Source organism: Lithobates pipiens, unplaced genomic scaffold (assembly GCF_037356315.1).
Source record: "Lithobates pipiens isolate NorthernLeopardFrog02 unplaced genomic scaffold, aLitPip1_a1.2 Scaffold_19, whole genome shotgun sequence".
NCBI lineage: Eukaryota > Metazoa > Chordata > Amphibia > Anura > Ranidae > Lithobates > Lithobates pipiens.
Window position 1 is genome coordinate 507,289,063 of NW_027507764.1, and position 20,017 is coordinate 507,309,079.

Sequence of the window (20,017 nt, forward strand, 5' to 3'; positions counted from 1 at the left end):
TTGTTCCCCCCTCTTGGGGGCCTGTCGCTGCAGGTCTGAGGTGGACTTCGCTCTGACCTTTTGCAGCCTAGTTCTGGGGTCTCACTAGTGGTCTGTTTGGTGGTGGGTCTCTGCACTGGCTTGGTGTTAAACAACTGGTTGTTGAGAGCTTTTAGTGAGTTAAACCTGTATGTCGTTTCAGGAAAAATCACTAGGAAAAGCTAGACCAGGTCAGAGAAAATGTCCTTCTTGCAAAACCCCCCTCAGAGATTCATGGCAGAAGGCAATGTGCAGAAATTGTATCAGAGAATTGATGGAAGAGGAAACATCTCAACAATATAAGGATTTGTTTTCTTCGGTTAAAGAGCTGACAAACTCCTTGAGTTCAGTCAGGTCCATCCTGATACAAAACCCTCCCGCACAGACCGAGCCTCAGAACTTACCGCCCAGCCCCAGGGCGTCGTCATCCAGACAGGTGGAAACTGAAGAGTCTGGAGACGAAGGGGGTAGTACTCTCATCTCCTTCAGGGATTCTGAGGAGGAGGAAGAGGAAGAAGATAGCAGGGGCTCCAAATTCAAGCTATCACTAGAGGAAGTAGATGATATTTTAAAAGCAATCTACACTACTCTAGAAATTCAAGAAGAAAAAGTACAACTGTCAGTTCATGATAAAATGTACCAGGGGTTGGACGAAACAAAACGGCGAGTTTTTCCTGTCCACAGGGTCCTCTCAGATTCAGTGAGAAAAGAGTGGAAGGACCCAGAAAAAGCCCCTTTCTTCTCTAAAGCTCTCAAGAGAAGGTTTCCCTTCGAAGATAAGGACTCAGAGGTTTGGAACAAAAAACCCAGAGTCGATGCAGCTTTCTCACAGGTATCCAGACGAACGGATCTAGCCTTTGAGGATATGGGGATCCTTAAAGACCCAATGGACAAAAAAGCTGACTCCATCCTTAAAAAAGCTTGGGATGCCGCGTCAGTTAGTCTAAAACCAGCAATGGCAGCTACGGTGGTGGCCAGGAATCTGGAATGTTGGGTAGAGAAGCTGAAGAGCCATATTGAGGCGGGGACACCCCGCAAGGATCTCTTAGAGTCCTTTCCACTGATCCTGAATGCAGTCAAATACATGGCGGATGCATCAGCAGAATCGGTTAAACTGGCCGCCAGGTCTTCGGCTCTTGTAAATTCAGCCAGGAGAGCAGTTTGGCTGAAAACATGGTCTGGGGACACTGCTTCTAAGGTCAAGCTGTGTGGTCTTCCCTTCTCGGGTGACTTGCTCTTTGGTCCCGATTTAGAGTCTGTGCTGGATAGAACAGCCGATAAAAAGAAGGCTTTTCCAGTTAAGAAAAAGCAGATTGCTAAAAAGAATTTTCATGCTTTTCAGCAGTCCCATAAAAAAGACCAGGAGCACAAGAGCAGATGGGGTTCACAGAAGGGCAAAGGCAGGGGTGGAGTCCTCTTTAGATCTCCCCCAGAGCAGTCCCCTAAGAACAAGTGACAATATCTCCCCAGTGGGGGGGAGACTGTCAGCTTTTCGCGAACAATGGGACAGGCTGTCTCCAAATCTGTTCGTGAAGAGCGTTGTCGATCAGGGGTACAGGTTGGAGTTTTCAGAACTACCCCCAAGCAGGTTTTATGTGACAACATTGCCAAGGGATCAGGAGAAGGCCTCTGCAATGAAGCTGTTGTTACAGGAGCTGATACAGCAAGAGGTTCTGATTCAAGTCCCAGTAAACCAGCAGGGCGGGGGTTTTTATTCACATATTTTTCTGGTGAAAAAAACCCTCAGGGAAGTACCGTCTAATCCTGAATCTGAAATTCCTGAACAGGTTCATTCGGTACAAACATTTCAGGATGGATACAATTTTCTCCATCACAAAGCTGTTGACCCCAGAATGCTTCATGGCATCCCTGGACCTAAGGGATGCCTACCTTCATATACCAATTCATCAGGCATCGCAGCAGTTCCTGCGCCTGGCATTGAAGGTGGGGAGTTCGGTATGGCACCTCCAATTCAGGGCTCTGCCGTTCGGACTCTCGTCCTCTCCCAGGGTCTTTACGAAGATTATGGCAGAGGCCTTGGAACCCCTGAAATTGAAGGGGATTCCAGTCGTTCCTTATCTGGACGACCTTTTGTTTTTTGCAGACTCCAGGGAGCAGGTCCTAGTCAATCTCCAGAGGGCCCAGTCTCACCTCGAGGGCCTGGGATGGCTTCTAAACCTAGAGAAGTCAATCCTGACCCCCTCACAGGAAATGAAATTTCTGGGGTATACCTTAAATTCGATTCTCCAGAAAGTTTTCCTACCGTTGGAAAAACAGGAAAAGTTACAGCTAGCTCTACAGCGGATACAGAGCAACCAGACAGTCTCAGTCAGGATGGCTATGGCAGTTCTGGGCCTGCTTACGGCAGCAATCCCGGCTGTTCAGTGGGCCAGGTTCCATTCCAGACCCCTTCAGAGGGAGGTTCTGTCAAGCTGGTCCCATCAAGATCCTTTGGAAAAACAGCTAAAAATTTTGTCAAAGACGAAAAGGGCTCTTTGGTGGTGGAGAGACCAGGCAAACCTCTCAAGGGGCCTGGTGTGGACCTTTCCTGTGGACAAGCGCCTTACTACAGACGCAAGTGCCTGGGGCTGGGGAGCCCATCTGGATGGTCAGACATCTCAGGGGGTCTGGTCCAAACAGGAAGCTCAAAGATCATCCAACTGGAGGGAGTTAAAGGCGATCTTTCTGGGTTTACTGGCATTTCAGCAGAGTTTGAAAGGCCACCATGTCCAGGTGTTGTCAGACAACACAACAGCGGTTACCTACATTATGAAGCAAGGGGGAACCAGAAGCAGGAGCTTGATGGAACTGGCCAATCTGTTGTTAGCCTGGGCAGAACAGAACACAGCCTCACTATCGGCAGTGCATCTGAAGGGCTCTCAGAATTTGTTTGCGGACCTCCTAAGCAGGTGCAAATTACTAGAGGCAGAATGGAGTCTGAATCAGGAAGTGTTCCTGATGATCTCCGAGGCCTGGGGGGTTCCACAGGTAGACCTTTTTGCCAGCCAGCAGAACTCAAAGGTGGACAGGTTTTTTTCTCTTCACCGAGGAGATGCAGCAATAGGGTTGGATGCATTCGCTCACCCCTGGCATTACCAGCTGTGCTATGCCTTTCCCCCCTTTCCTCTAATTCCACTAGTACTGAGGAAATTCAGGGAAGAAAGGACAGACTTAATACTAGTCACTCCTTTTTGGCCAAAAAGGCCCTGGTTCGCGGGTCTTCGAAACCTAGCCTCGAAGCCCCCATGGAGGTTACCACTCAGAAAAGATCTGTTATCCCAGGGGACAGTAAGTCATCCAGAGGTGGAACTCCTGCAGCTAACCGCCTGGTTTCTGAGGAGGACCTATTAAAAGCCAAAGGTCTCTCAGATAAAGTAGTAAAGACCCTGCTGTCCAGTAGGAAGGCAGTTACACAGGCAATTTACATGAAGGTCTGGAAAAAGTTCAACTCCTGGTGCAGTTCTAGAGAACTCAAGGTCAAGAGCACGGTGTCCGTCTTGGAGTTTCTCCATGAAGGAATGGAGAAGGGTCTCGCAGCCAGTACCCTGAAGACTCAGGTGGCTGCCTTATCAGTTTTCTTTGAAAAGACTTTATCTAAAGAAACTTTAATTTCTAGATTTTTTAGGGCTCTTGCTCGAAATAGACCAGTAGCCCTTAAAGACTTTCCCAGTTGGGATTTGTCTACAGTTTTACAGGGTCTCTCGGGAGCACCGTTTGAACCCTTACAGGAAGCTTCTTTACAGAAGGTGGTTTTAAAAACAATCTTTTTGGTGGCCATCACCTCGGCCAGGAGAGTCAGCGAGCTACAAGCTCTAGCTATTACAGAACCCTTCCTTAAAATTTATCAGGACAGGGTGGTACTGAGGACGGATCCAGCATTCCTACCGAAAGTATCTTCAACTTTCCATCGATCACAGGAAATAGTGTTACCTACATTTTCTGCAACCCCAGCAAATGCAGGAGAGGAAGTTTTTCACACATTGGATGTGAGAAGATGTCTTTTACAGTTTCTGAAAGTTACTAAAGAATTTAGAAAATCAAACGCCCTCTTTGTGATATTTTCTGGATCACGCAAGGGGGAGAAAGCTTCTAAAAGTACGCTGGGTAGATGGCTTAAGTTGGCTATAACAGAAGCCTATAAAGCAAAAGGAGAAATACCTCCCTCAGGTATTGCTGCCCACTCTACTAGATCCACGGCAGTTTCCTGGGCTGAAAGGGCCGGTGCAACGCCTGAACAAATCTGCAAGGCTGCCACTTGGTCCAGTTATTCGACATTTCTCCGGCACTACCGGTTAGATCTACTGTCTGCAGCAGATCAGGCCTTCGGCAGGAAGGTTCTGCAGGCAGTAGTCCCGCCCTAGGGTAAGTTTCTCGGTTATCCTCTCCGGGGTTGTCCTGAAAGGCGATTTGAGAAAGACTAAGTTAGACTTACCGGTGACGGTATTTCTAAGAGCCTTTCAGGACAACCGTTACTTCCCTCCCTAGGTTATGCTTAGTAAATGTATTAAGTTCTACCATGGTGTTGTGCTTTCTGTGCTTTGTTTTCCAGCGTCGGAAGGCCACAATAACTGAAGCCATGGAGGAAGAGGAGGTGTTTTTAAAGTGGGCATGTGTTTCCTGATTGCAAGGTGGAGCTACACTCTCTCCGGGGTTGTCCTGAAAGGCTCTTAGAAATACCGTCACCGGTAAGTCTAACTTAGTCTTTTTTTTTTTTTTTTTTTTAACAGGGATCTTTTAAGATGCCCAAAGTGCCATTGATCCTCAAGGTCTACTTGCCCAATGGCAGGCAAGTTGAAGTGGATGGTCAGTCATCTGATACTGCTGAGAGAGTGCTGGAGGTAATTGCCTGTACAATCATGTTTATCCTCCTGTATAGTTGTATCACATTATGCAAAGCTACCTTGGCTTTGGTGTACATAATATATGAAAATGAGACTTTGAACCAAATGTTGCAAGTTGACTTGTACGCAGGAACCTTTTCTGTCTTGTATATAGTCAATGGTTCCTCATATTTTGCACCTTCTCTTGTTGGCTGTAAACTGATCAAGAGTCTACTATTTTTATCTGCAGCTTGCTTTTCAAAGCACAATACTTGTTATCTGAAGATCAGGTTTACCTAACTTTCATTGACCCTGATGCCAGATTACACAATAGTTTTATTGCCTGAGAATCAAGTTAAGCGTGTTCTGAATGCTTGCAATGCCACATGGAATGTACAGATTTAAAAAATACTCTAAATTCTAATGTTTAGTGTGGGGAAAGCATGGTCCATTTGTTGTGCACTCTCTGTGCTCCGATTGCAAAATAAAATTTTGGGGACAAAAAGACCATTATCAAGAGACAACTATTGAAGACACTCTATCTCCAAACCTTTAATTTCAATCTTTATTTACTGTAAATTCAATAGGGAAGCTGCACGTTGTAATAAACAACTCAACCAGCCAAATGGGCTCCAAACACTGTCCTACAGACAAAAATATCTTCATATAACAAAGTGATCTGAAGCCTTAGGGACAGCAGTTTTGGGCCATCCCCACCCTTCCTCAAGTTCAAATATCCACATTATGAAATATGGTTTTGGTTCCCATAATACAGTATCATTGTGTTACATGAAGATATATACAGGTGGTATGCAGTGCTTATTTATGAATAAATACATTTATATAAGAAGTCCATAGGACCTAGATGTCAAAGTAGAAACCCCACACCAGCTTTAGTGTGATAAAATCCACCCCACACCACTGTGATATAGGCAAATCTCCTCCTTACCAAAGGGAATGGACCCTCAAATTAGAGTGGCCAATCACACCTTGTAGCGTTCAAAGAATGGACATCTGCCCAAAGAACTGCACTTCACATCACATGGATAACTCCAGATGAAGCATCAGAAGCTGTGTTTATAATGGACAACCACAAATCATTTACAGTGACCAGCAACTAAATCTTCTCATCCAAGCCTGATGATAATTGCCTCACAGGGCATAAAAATAAAACTACCATAGTGCAGTAGGTTTTAAAAATCACTGCTTGCTTTATTATATACAAATGCTCACTCACATGTAAACAGTCTAAAATGCGCATTGGCCTCAAATTCCGAAATGGCCACGGTGTCCAGCTTGCTCACGTCATGCATTAGGTCTGCCCTTTATGCGTTTTGTTATACGTTGATGTCTTTATATGACGATGTTTCTGCATTTTTCTCCCAGTTCATTTGTGGTTCTTGAATAAAAAAAAAATGTATGTGTGTATATATATATATATATATATATATATATATATATATATATATATATTCTTGCACACTGCTCAAAAAAAATGTAAGGAACACATCAGATCTCAATGGGGAAAAATATCATGCTGGGTAATGTCTTATGAATGATAGGATGCCACATTATTTGATGGAAATTTAAATTTTCAATCTACAGAGGGCTGGAATCAAAGACACCCTGGAAATCGAAGTGAAAAAATTACACAGCAGGCTAGTCCATTTTGCTGAAATTTCATTGCAGCAGCTCAAAATGGTACTTGGTAGTTTGGCCCCCATGTGCAACCTGGCAGCATCAGATGGACGGAAACCTAATGTGCCAGAGGTGTGGGGGCCATTCCATTGTATAAATTCCTTCATCCTCCAGGAACTGACTGCATACGCTCGTCCACATGAGACCGGGCATTGTTGTGCACCAAGAGGAACCCAGGACCCATTGCACCAGCATAGGGTCTGCCAATGGGTCAAAGGATTTAATCCCAAAACTTAATGGCAGTCAGGGTGCCATTGTCTAGCTTATTGAAGTCTGTGCGTCCCTTGTGGTGGAGATTTTGAATATTCATATTTTATATCAAGGAGCTTCAAGGGTACCATTGGGAGGACTTTCTAATTAGATTACCATGCCCTGTTTTTGGTATCTCAAACAGACCAACGTGTTTGATCTGCTGTCTGCATAGTAACTGAGTTGCCCTATTGTTCGTATAGAGGGCCATTTCAGACATAATTGCTCTACCTGATCACAAGCCCTTGAAATACTAATTTATGTTGTATCAAAGAGGGCTACAGTGCCTTGCGAAAGTATTCGGCCCCCCTTGAACTTTTCAACCTTTTGCCACATTTCAGGCTTCAAACATAAAGATATAAAATTTTTATTTTTTTGTGAAGAATCACCAACAAGTGGGACACAATTGTGAAATGGAACGAAATCTATTGGTTATTTTAAACTTTTTTAGCAAATTAAAAACTGAAAAGTGGTGCGTGCAAAATTATTCGGCCCCTTTACTTTCAGTGCAGTAAACTCACTCCAGAATTTCAGCGAGGATCTCTGAATGATCCAATGTTGTCCTAAATGACTGATGGTGATAAATAGAATCCACCTGTGTGAAATAAAGTCTCTGTATAAATGCACCTGCTCTGTGATAGTCTCAGGATTCTGTTGAAAGTGCAGAGAGCATCATGAAGACCAAGGAACACACCAGGCAGGTCCGTAATACTGTTGTGGAGAAGTTTAAAGCTGGATTTGGATACAAAAAGATTTCCCAAGCTTTAAACATCCCAAGGAGCATTGTGCAAGCGATCATTTTGAAATGGAAGGAGTATCAGACCACTGCAAATCTACCAAGACCTGGCCGTCCCTCTAAACTTTCAGCTCAGAAAAGGAGAAGACTGATCAGAGATGCAGCCAAGAGGCCCATGATCACTCTGGATGAACTACAGAGAACTACAGCTGAGGTGGGAGAGTCTGTCCATAGGACAACAATCAGTCGTACACTGCACAAATCTGGCCTTTATGGAAGAGTGGCCATTTCTTGGAAGAAAGACATTTCTCAAAGATATCCAAAAAAGTCTCGTCTAAAGTTTGCCACAAGCCACCTGGGAGACACACCAAACCTGTGGAAGAAGGTGCTCTGGTCAGATGAAACCAAAATCGAACTTTTTGCCCACAATGCAAAACGATATGTTTGGTGTAAAAGCAACACAGCTCATCACCCTCAACACACCATCCCCACTGTCAAATATGGTGGTGGCAGCATCATGGTTTGGGCCTGCTTTTCTTCAGCAGGGACAGGGAAGATGGTTAAAATTGAGGGGAAGATGGATGCAGCCAAATACAGGACCATTCTGGATGAAAACCTGTTGGAGTCTGCAAAAGACCTGAAACTGGGACGAAGATTTATCTTCCAACAAGACAATGATCCCAAACATACAGCAAAATCTACAAAGGAATGGTTCACAAATAAACGTATCCAAGTGTTAGAATGGCCAAGTCAAAGTCCAGACCTGAATCTAATCGAGAATCTGTGGAAAGAGCTGAAAACTGCTGTTCACAAACGCTCTCCATCCAACCTCACTGAGCTCGATCTGTTTTGCAAGGAAGAATGGGCAAGAATTTCAGTCTCTCGATGTGCAAAACTGATAGAGACATACCCCAAGCGACTTGCAGCTGTAATCGCAGCAAAAGGTGGCTCTACAAAGTATTAACGCAAGGGGGCCGAATAATTTTGCACGCCCCACTTTTCATTTTTTTTATTAGTTAAAAAAGTTTCAAAAATCCAATAGATTTCGTTCCACTTCACCATTGTGTCCCACTTGTTGGTGATTCTTCACAAAAAATAAAAATGTTATATCTTTGTTTGAAGCCTGAAATGTGGCAAAAGGTTGAAAAGTTCAAGGGGGCCAAATACTTTCGCAAGGCACTGTAACTGTTTTAAGGCAGACAGACTGGCTCCGGAGTTTAGGTGGGAAGCATGATGTTTAACTGGGCTTGAAATTACAGCCAATCAGAATTTGAGGCAACTATGAACCAATGAACATTTAGGAGGCTTCAGAGGTAGCCAATGCTTATGTGAGCAACTCTAGACCAATGACAAGGTCCTACTGGGGTGGGAACCTGGATTGGTGAGAATAGAGGCATAAGGGGGTATAAAAGACAGTACAGAGAGATACACACAGTTTCTTCCTCTCGGTGTGCCCCCCCCACAAGCATGGTAACATTAAGGCGGTCTAGGTAATGTACCTGTATTATTATGTCTTTCTTTTTTGTAACTTTTTCTACCGTAGGATTTTGGATTAATTTATTAATCTCTTGCTAGCATGGGTATGACCAATATAGTAATATTTTGTATCATTGGTAACATCTTTGTTTTAAAGTTGTATCCTCCACATTATATTGGGTAATCTCTAACGTTTCTTTTCTGTATAAATACATTTAATTGTTTATCTTTTTCCCACCGTTATTGTTCAGTTTTAATTCTTATATAGAAAGGTTTAATCACTCCATATAAGTGAGGTACGTATAAAAATGGCCTTATCATCCTCCATGTATATGCCTCTCAAGACCATCACTGGCTCACCAACAAACCGGCCGTGCTGATTCCTGAACGATGTTGCAGGCAGCATAACATTCTCCACACCCTTTCACGTCTGTCACGTGCTCAGGGTGAACCTGCTCTTATCTGTGAAAAGCACAGGGTACCAGTGGCAGACCTGACAATTCTGGTGTTCAATGGCAAATGCCAATCAAGCTCCACGGTGCCAGGCAGTGAGCACAGGGCCCACTAAAGGAAGCCTGGCCCTCGGGCCACCCTTATGAAGTCTGTTTCTAAATTGTTTGGTCAGAGACCTTCACACCAGTGGCCTGCTTAAGGTCATTTTTGTAGGGCTCTGGCAATGCTCATTCTGTTCCTCCTTGCACAAATGAGCAGATACTGGTCCTGCTGATGGGTTAAGGACCTTCTACGACCCTGTCCAAGGCTCATAGAGTAACTGCCTGTCTCCTGGAATCTCCTCCTCTGCTCTTGAGTGCTGGGAGACACAGCAAACCTTCTGGCAATGGCATGTATTGTTGTGCCATCCTGGAGCAGTTGGACTGCCTGTGTAACCTCTATAAGGTCCACGTATCGCTTCATGCTACCTATGTGATACTGACCCTAGCCAAATGCAAAGCTAGTGAAAAACGGTCAGAAAAGATGAGTGTTTTCAGGGTGTCTTTGAATTCAGCCCTCCTGTAGGTTGATTTTAATTTCCATCAAACAATGTGGCATCCTTTCATTCTCAACAGATTACCCAGTCCATATCAATATAGAGATCCAGTATGATTTTTTTTATTTTTTTTTCCCCATTGAGATCTGAGGTGTTTTCAAAGTGTTCCTTTAAATTGTTTATGAAAAAGATCTCACCACTCCAGGGACACACATGCAGGTAGGGAACTCCTCTCTTGGCCTGGAGGTCACAGGTGCAGGCAATTGACAATAGCAACAAGCGAAAATAGACTCTGGACTGCCGCACTCTTGAGAAAAAAACGCCTTTATTTAAAAAATCACATCAAAAGAACACAGCAGAGAAAAAAAGGCTAACGTTTCGCACTAGCAGTAGTGCTTACTCATAGCTTATTTCACAGCTATGAGTAAGCACTACTACTAGTGCGAAATGTCAGCCTTTTTTTGTCTGCTCTGTTCGCTGTGTTCTTTTGATAAGAAAAAACGCCTCTCTTTATTTAAAAATAAAATAAAAATCACATCAAAAGAACACAGCGAAGAACAGCAGACAAAAACAGGCTGACATTTCGCACTAGTAGTAGTGCTTACTCATAGCTTATTTCACAGCTATGAGTAAGCACTACTGCTAGTGCGAAACGTCAGCCTTTTTTTCTCTGCTGTGTTCGCTGTGTTCTTTTGATGTGATTTTTTAAATAAAGGTGGTTTTTTCTCAAGAGTGCGGCAGTCCAGAGTCCATTTTCGCTTGTTCCTTTTAAATGTTTTGACGCGCGCGTGTGTGTGCGTGTGTGTGTGTGTGTGTGTGTGTGTGTGTGTGTCTGTACACACACAATGTATATTAGTGTTTTTTCCTTACAGGGGTTAAGAATACATATAAGGTTCTCATGATGAATTGGGGTCCACTGTTATAGACTCCTAGGAACTGCCAGATCTCAGGTGGCCTCTTGGCTACGGAGTCATCCTTGGACAAAATACGTAGAGCTGATTAAATGCCACTGTCAACGGGCATTTGTTTGCTTCAGAACTGCTTCTACCTTATTACAAGCATAATGTTAAAGCAAAAACATCTTGCAGTAGGTCTGAATGAAGTCAACTGCAGGTCAGCTGCACCTACAGTCAACTGTGAATGATCTCTGAAGCCTCTCAAACTGGCATCACAAGCATGATGCAATTATATTTTGTCCATTAAGGCACAAGTCTGCAAGATTATACTAGGGCTACTGACACACTGAAGTGCTTTACAGGCACTACAAAGCTAAAAATAGCGCTTGTAAAGAACCTCTCCTGTCTCTCTCCAGTGTGAAAGCCTGAGTGCTTTCACACTGGAGCGGTGAACTTTCAGGACTGTAAAAAAAAAAAAAATCCTGCAAGCAGCATCTTTGCAGCGCCCCTACCCATTGAAATCAATAGATTAGCTGCCAAACCGCTGCTTTACCGTCAACATGGTCAGCACCTCAGTGTGAAAGTGGCCTAATTGCGTTATAGAAATCTGACATGCTGATTGAGATTCGATCCATCTATGGGCAGGCTGATTGTTCCCAGTCAATCAGCCTGCCCTTAGATGGATCGAATTGCAGCCAGACTGCTGAACCGGACAAGATTCAAACCACCTACGGCTGGCTTTTGTACTTGTATAGTGGCTGATTATGAAGAGTGATAACGCATGAAAGCTTAGATTTAGATGACTGTATATGTGGATGGCATAAAGAGGCCATAATGTGTAATTTACATTTGATTTCAAAGAAATGATTGTCTGTTTCCTTACAATTTTTAATGGGTTTATAATGTACACAACTATATCTTATTTATATATTCCAGGCTGCCATGTACAAACTGGGAGTGTCCAGAGAATTGAAGGAATATTTTAGCCTGTTTATTACACACAAAGAGGGCAATGGCCCATTCACTGGTAAGCATTATTGACAAGCTGTCAGAATTTCACATCAAAAGAAAAAAAAGTGCCTTCATAGGGCCAACTAAGTTGCATGTACTTAAAACTATGGCCTGTATTTCAAATGATCCTCATTGTTGAAAACAAGGTAGTTAACTCTTCCTGCCTTTATGCTTCCGTACCCTTGAATGATGACCTAACATGGCTTGCTGTAGTTATTGTGCTGCTAATTATGTAATGACGTCCCTATTCAATCTCTTGTCATTTCATTTAGAAAAACTCTATAAATATTTTGAAATGAAAATTTTATAGCCTGTAGTAATAGACCTCCTTTTGAAGTTTACCGGTAGTAAAATATAATAGGTAATGTGTAAAACCAATGAACAGACCTTAGGGGAAAAGATATACTATATTTAAAAAAAAACTCTTACAACCTACAGTGCCTTGCAAAAGTATTCAAACCCCTTGACATTGGACTGCTTTATGAACAGACTTGAACTCAAATGACTGTATTCAACTGCACTTTTTTGATAAATGCCTTTTGGAATGCATTCATGGTCGGTTTGTTTTTTTTGCCTATAGTAATAAAGCGGATTGCGCACTTTGAAATCCCTTTTGTGACAATTTGGAACATTAAAGATGACAATTTTCAGATTGATATCAGGAAGTGGTAAGTGTGACCAAGAACCTAATTTTACACTTCCACCAGTTTTGTTACTTTGTTCTTGAATGAAAGGCTGTTCAGATGTTTTAATACATATTTTTTTAAACTTTGTGAATCTAATTGGTAGCCTATTATTTAACTTGACGGTTCAGCATGAAAGCTGATTGCACGCTGACAAAGATAACCACTAGAGGGATTAACAGCAAATCTGTATACAAAATAGGACAGTGATGATATGGAACAACATAAAACCTATAACTATCAAATTGAGCATTCTTGCTAACCTTTGCAAAATTTATTTTCCCTTTTTGTGAGCACCATAAGGTGCCAGATAAAGCAGTAATTATCAATGTTCCCCTCCTGGTGGAGGCCCTCAATTGCAGGGAGGGCATGTGTTTCTCTGCTGGGATGGGTAGATAAAGACTATAAATTGGGTGAATGACCCACAAAGCAGATTTATTGTTTTTATTTTTATTTTTGTTTTTTTGTTTCCGGATATCTCAACATCTAAGATCCAGAAATGGACCCATGATTTCTTCTTTTTTTTCTCCTTATTCTGCAGTAGTCCCAGTCTTTTTTGTCAATTTAGATTTTCGTTTGTGGCAGAACTCCATATCTCCCCATGCAAGTCAATAGGAATGCAACATCCTGATTGAAGTAGGTTGATGCAGTTTAGATGGCGATCAATAGGTTAAATGTCAACTCTGAATGATCTCCGATATTTGGAATGTGCACTTGCCATTAACACAAGAAGTCCAAAGCCTGCCAACACAGGTCCTAAAATGTTCAGAGTTTTGGCAAAGGTATACAATAAATGGTAATGTATGCACCGCACATGTTTGACATTTTAGCTTATTGCAGTATTTCTCTCTGTCTCCCAGGTATATGGATCCCTCTACTGATGTGATGTTAATGGGCTGTATAGCTGCAGTTAATTTTCTTTATTGCCAGGTAAGAACTGAACATTGAGCCTTCATATATAACTCTTAGCGAATGAAAGTCCTGACATGACTTTTGTCATTCTATAGCAAAGGGTTCTTGGGGTGGGGTAAACCTCTTTTTAGGTTGTATACCTAAATCCTCATTACATGGCCTCCTCTCAGTTGCACTTTTGCCACTCTATATGGCAGTTCTTTTCTACGGTCCCAATAGACCAGGGGCACCTCCGGGCACATAGTTTAGTAATATAAAATAAATATGTATGTGTGTGTATTATTATGTTATATATAGTATAGTAATTATTCTTTTTAAATGAACAAAAATTGGTAAAAAACTGTAATGTCACATTGATGACAAAATAAATGATTGATTGTAAAAATACATAAATTATACATTATCCAAAACTGTATCATGCATAGACTATATCATTATTTTAATATATGCTATATAGTCCTCTTGACACTGAGGTTCCAGGATTTCTACTTCTTTATTCCTCTGACTAATTTCAGTATGCTCTACTCTGCATAAAGCAGCCTAGCATAGCAAATTTAGCATGCTCCTACACAATGCTTAAATATTTACCTGCTGACTGGCAACTCTATAGCTGATTTTGAACATGATCACCTATTCCCTTAAAGGTCTGCCTACAAACTTCTTTATTTTGGCTTGACCTGACTAGTATGACTTGTATGCCACTGATGCAGCCAGTATGACTAGCGAAACTGGTCAGGCTTCTTCTTTTGGACAAGCCTCTTAGCTCCTGTGGGGAGAAGACCAGACTGGATCAGAACTGATAAGTATATGCTTTTCCCGCTTGTTCCACTTCTGAATGCCTACTCGGGTGCTTTGCTATGTATTGTTGCCATCTTTAAAAGGGCCTCAGCTGGAAATTGCTCACTGTTCTAAACACTGGATGTCATATTTTCAGTACATTTGAGGCATGCCTAAGCTACTATACAAGGACTAAGTGGATTAGATGCCTGGTTTTGTACCACTCATTTGGTGTTTACATCCTTTTCATCTGAGCTGGGCATTGCTGGTAACCTCTCCTATGTCTGAGTGGAGTTGGTTGATGCATGGACAGGGACCTATCCTCATTCCTGAGGTTTGTTTTACCAGCTGGTTGGCATGAAGAGAGACTTGCCAAGTGCAAACATGCATTGTATAATGATTTCTATAACACCCATGTTTTTATTCTTCTTCCTTTTTGTGAAATACTGAATCAGCCTTCGGCTGTCTGGTTGACAGAACCTTTTATCACTGATCCTTTTGGACAACTCTTGCTGGATGCTGGAGAATATATACCCTATACTGAAGGGTCAAGATGAATTGTCTAGCCCAGGGGTAGTGAATTAAAATTCAAGGAGGACTGGTCACTAAAAAAAAATTCCAGCGGAGGTCCGAATCACAAGTATGGCTATATGTGTCTTCCTTCCTTTTCCTTTTTTGGTGCAAGCCAAGCTCTCTGGTGCTTTTCTTATGGTTTCCTCCACGTGCTCTGGTAATACTCAACTACTGCAACTCCCTTCTCATTGGCTTACCTCTGCATAGTCTATCACCTCTTCAATTCATCATGAATGCTGCTGCCAGACTCATCCACCTTACCAATCGCTCTGTGTCTGCTACTCCCCTCTGTCAAAATCCCTCCACTGGCTTCCGCACAGCCGAAGAAATAAATTCAAAATACTAACTACGTACAAAGCCATCCACAAATCTGCCCCCAGCTACATCACAAGCTTAGTCTCTAAATACCAACCTACTCGTTCTCTTCGTTCCTCTCAAGACCTCCTGCTCTCTAGCTCCCTCATCACCTCCTCACATGCTCGCCTCCAGGACTTTTTCAAAGCCTCTACAATCCTATGGAATGCCCTACCCCAATCTGTCCGCCTATCTCCTACTTTATTCGTTTTTAGATGATCCCTGAAAACCCTTCTCTAAAGAGAAGCCTACCCTACCCACACATAACTGTATTTTCATTTTCTCCATCAACTCATCCCCCACATTTATTACATTTTGTTTCAACTTGACCCCCCCTTCTAGATTGTAAGCTCTAACGAGCAGGGCCCTCTGATCCCTCCTGTATTGATTTGTATTGTAAGTGTACTGTCTGTCCTCATATTGTAAAGCGCTGCGCAAACTGGCGCTATATAAATCCTGTATAATAATAATGTAAATGTCCCCAATAGGGTGTTCCCCCTTACATCAGGTGTCCCTACCAGAGTAACTCATTATGTTGGGTGCCCCCATCGGACTAACCCCATAATTCTAGGAGTACATTTTTTTTTTTTTTTGGTTTTTTTTTCGTCGCTACATAGACTATTTAATCTTTGTGTACCAAGGATGTGGGTGACATAGATGAATGGCTCCTGTATCTTAATAACAGCCTTGATCTTAAATTTACAGGTATTATGGACCATAAACAGACTGAATTTCTGCATTTTGTTCTGACAGGTGAAGGAAAGTGTATTTCCTCTAAGCTTTATAGTAAGCCATCTGCTGGCAATTCTGAGGGCAGATTCGGGTCACCCTAAGCACACCATTAAAGGTATCCTAGTGGGTCAATTTTTAAGGTTGAAGCGTGTGTGTAGTGATGAGCCAGCTTTCCTTTACAGCCTCTGTTCTTGATAGGGCGTTCAACATAGCCCATAGGACTGAAAGGAGTCACCTTCTTCGTGACAACATCAATACCAGAGATGGAAGGAAACACAGATTTGATAACTCTATTAATGTTCCAGTTTTCTCCACCCCTTATAGTTTAGAGTTTAACAAAATCAGAAGCATGATAGAAAAATATTTGCCTATCTTAAGCAATGATCCTGTATATGCTCAAATTCTATCTAGGGGCATTAAATCAGTGTCTCATAGGGCTCCCACCATTGGTGGAATGTTGTTCCCTAGCATTTTTACAAGCAGCTTTCAATGCTTAAATTGGCTGCAGTTTAAAGGATCGTTTTGATGTGGGGGCAATAGTTGTCCGTGTTGCCCCCACATTTTACGAGGTGATATGATTCTCTCTAGAACCTTAGAGATTTTAAGGCAACCTCTTATTGTAACACCAGATTTGTAATATACGTAGTCGCCTGTGAACAATGTTCTATACAATATGTGGGATGCACGACCCCCAGGCTAAGGGATAGGCTATATGACCATCTTTATGATATCTCTATAAACCATTCCACCAATATAGCGAGTCATTGGAATTTATGCTATAATAGGGATGTGAGTAGGCTACGTATACAGGGGGTTGAAAAATGTTATGTTGTCTAACAGAGGAGGTGACAAGTTTAGGTTACGTTGCAAAAGGGAGGTTTATTGGATATTCAATCTCCATAGGCGGCCCACGGCCTCAACTTTGAGTGGGATATCTCACCCTTCCATGAGTGACTTCTACACCCCGTACATTGGTTGCTTTACATTTGATACGTTAATGTTGATGGTATATTTGGTTTCTATGGAATCTCCCCCTTTTGGTTTGTTCATTTATTTATGTTTGTTTTCTTTTTTCTTTTAATTTTTATTCTTTTTCCAATAAAATTACATTAACCTTTTATATACCATAACAATTACATGGTAAAGCAAAGAAACAAGAACATATCAAATATGTAAGCAGTTGGAACAATATACCTTGAAACTGAATATAAAGTTTAAAGGTTGATAAGGCATTATAGTATTGAGTATACCACAATTTCCACCAGCAGGTAGGATTAATGGCAATAAGTATTATGCAGAACCAGCTCTCCTTGGACACCCCAATTGGAGCATTCTGTGTCTGAGAGAGAGCTCGGCTTCCTCATCGTTAGGGGAGATAGCTTCATGTATACTCAAGGAAGTGGGATTAACCCAATATTTGTATACCAGGAAGTCCAAGGAGACCATTGAGTAGTGGAGGTTTGGAGTCGTCCTGAACAGGACGCCATCATCCTTTTGCATGTGCAGTGTAGGTTAGTTAGGTCAATTGCTTCAGAAATTGTTGGAGGTGTGTGATTTTTTTTTTTTTTTTCCCCCAGTGTCTTGTTAATATTGCAGCTAGAAGTATGTGTATAATGGTGTGCTGTAGATTTGGAGGGTAGCCATCAATTCCTAGAGATAGAATTGCCAATGCTGGGTTTGGTAGTATTGTGGTTAAATAATATCATATCTGATATTACTCAAAAGATCTCTGACCAGTATGAGAGAAGTTTAGGGCAATTCCAGAGGATGTGTAGTATATCCCCCCTTAGTCTACATTGTCTCCAACATGTATCATTGCTGTTGGGATCAAATATGGAAATTTTAGCAGGGGTGAGGTACCATCTAAAGGTTATTTTAACAGTAGCTTTCCACAATGTGAAACAACTGGTGGCACTTTGAGTAATTCTGCACACCCTTTGCCACTGTAGGGAGGTGAAGGGTTGTTTCCCATTGTAAGTGGGAGGCAGATTTAGTAAAATTGGTCTTCTGTTGCAAGATGTTGTTAAACCAGTGTGATACATTTCTTCAATGGTATGCTGGATGTTGGGCCAATGCTGGAGTTGGTAGGGTTTGATAATCTGTGTTTAGGTTTTTAAGGCAGTGTCTGATTTGTAAATATTTGTATAGATCAGTTTGAGGTAAATTGAATAGAAGGAAAAGATTTCATAGATTCTTTGTCATACAGACTATGAAGATGTGTTGTTCCTTTTTCTAGTCCAGGTTGTGAGGGAGACCTGGTTTATGAGGTGGTTTAGTGCTGATGGAGGAACTTCTAGGACAATATTTGGTTTATATCAGGGGCGGACTGACCATTCGGGCATTCGGACGCCGTCCGAGGGCCCGCGGCCAGTAGGGGGCCTGTGAGAAGCTCCTATGCTGCTGGCAGTGCTGCGGTGGAGCCGTTATGCCGCTGCGGGGGGGGGGGGGGGGCGCGGCGAAGACACAGCATCTCCCCTGCACCTCTAGCTTTCAGTTCAGTAGGGGCCCGGGAGATGGGAGGCGGCGATCGAATATGTCGTTACAGCGGCATCTCCCTCGGGCTTGTATTTCTCCATTACAGTGTATAGAGTGGAGAGGGGAGGGGCCTCTGACCTGGGCAGCTATAAGTTTCACTCTTCAGTGAGTTGCTCGGCTTGTATACTGTTGCCGACTGCTGCCCGGGTCAGAGGCTCCTCCCCTCTCCACTCTATACACTGTGAAGGAGAAATGCAAACCCCAGGGAGATCCCGCGGTCCACAGGTACCATAGAGTTGCCGATCGCCCCTCCCACCTCCCCGTGCTGGGGGTTGGATGTGCACAGCCAGGTACAGGGGAACCTGGGGGGGGGGGGGTTTAAGTCTGGGGACCCTGACATATGGAGGGGGCAGTCTGGGGACCCTGACATATGGAGGGGGCAGTCTGGGGACCCTGACATATGGAGGGGGCAGTCTGGGGACCCTGACATATGGAGGGGGCAGTCTGGGGACCCTGACATATGGAGGGGGGCTCTCTGGGGACCCTGACATATGGAGGGGGGCTCTCTGGGGACCCTGACGTATGGAGGGGGCTCTCTGGGGACCCTGATGGAGGGGGGCTCTCTGGGGACCCTGATGGAGGGGGGGCTCTCTGGGGACCCTGATGGAGGGGGGCTCTCTGGGGACCCTGATGGAGGGGGGCTCTCTGGGGACCCTGATGGAGGGGGGCTCTCTGGGGACCCTGATGGAGAGGGGCTCTCTGGGGACCCTGAAGTATAGAGGGGGGCTCTCTGGGGACCCTGAAGTATGGAGGGGGCTCTCTGGGGACCCTGAAGTATGGAGGGGGCTCTCTGGGGACCCTGAAGTATGGAGGGGGCTCTCTGGGGACCCTGAAGTATGGAGGGGGCTCTCTGGGGACCCTGAAGTATGGAGGGGGCTCTCTGGGGACCCTGAAGTATGGAGGGGGCTCTCTGGGGACCCTGAAGTATGGAGGGGGCTCTCTGGGGACCCTGAAGTATGGAGGGGGCTCTCTGGGGACCCTGAAGTATGGAGGGGGCTCTCTGGGGACCCTGAAGTATGGAGGGGGCTCTCACCGGGGACCCTGAAGTATGGAGGGGGCTCTCACCGGGGACCCTGATGTATGGAGGGGGCTCTCACCGGGGACCCTGATGTATGGAGGGGGCTCTCACCGGGGACCCTAATGTATGGAGGGGGCTCTCACCGGGGACCCTAATGTATGGAGGGGGCTCTCACCGGGGACCCTGATGTATGGAGGGGGCTCTCACCGGGGACCCTGATGTATGGAGGGGGCTCTCACCGGGGACCCTGATGTATGGAGGGGGCTCTTACCGGGGACCCTGATGTATGGAGGGGGCTCTTACCGGGGACCCTGATGTATGGAGGGGGCTCTTACCGGGGACCCTGATGTATGGAGGGGGCTCTTACCGGGGACCCTGATGTATGGAGGGGGCGATCACCAGGGACCCTGATGTATGGAGGGGGCGATCACCGGGGACCCTGATGTATGAAGGGGGCGATCTCCGGGGACCCTGATGTAAAGGGGGGGGCTCTCTGGGGACTTGTTTACATCGGAAGACCCCCGTTTTGCCTTTGTTGGAA

At 43.9% G+C, this 20,017-nt stretch overlaps 1 protein-coding gene across 1 annotated transcript in view; it reads left to right on the forward strand.

Annotated features, from left to right (window-relative positions):
• Positions 1–20,017, forward strand: part of SNX31 (sorting nexin 31) — a 112,269-nt gene that overhangs the window by 64,952 nt on the left and 27,300 nt on the right. Inside the window, exons 5-8 of the mRNA XM_077493105.1 lie at positions 4,746–4,856; positions 11,818–11,908; positions 12,473–12,560; positions 13,436–13,505. Of these exons, the coding sequence (XP_077349231.1) occupies positions 4,746–4,856; positions 11,818–11,908; positions 12,473–12,560; positions 13,436–13,505 (360 nt within the window). The remainder of the gene's footprint in view (positions 1–4,745; positions 4,857–11,817; positions 11,909–12,472; positions 12,561–13,435; positions 13,506–20,017) is intronic.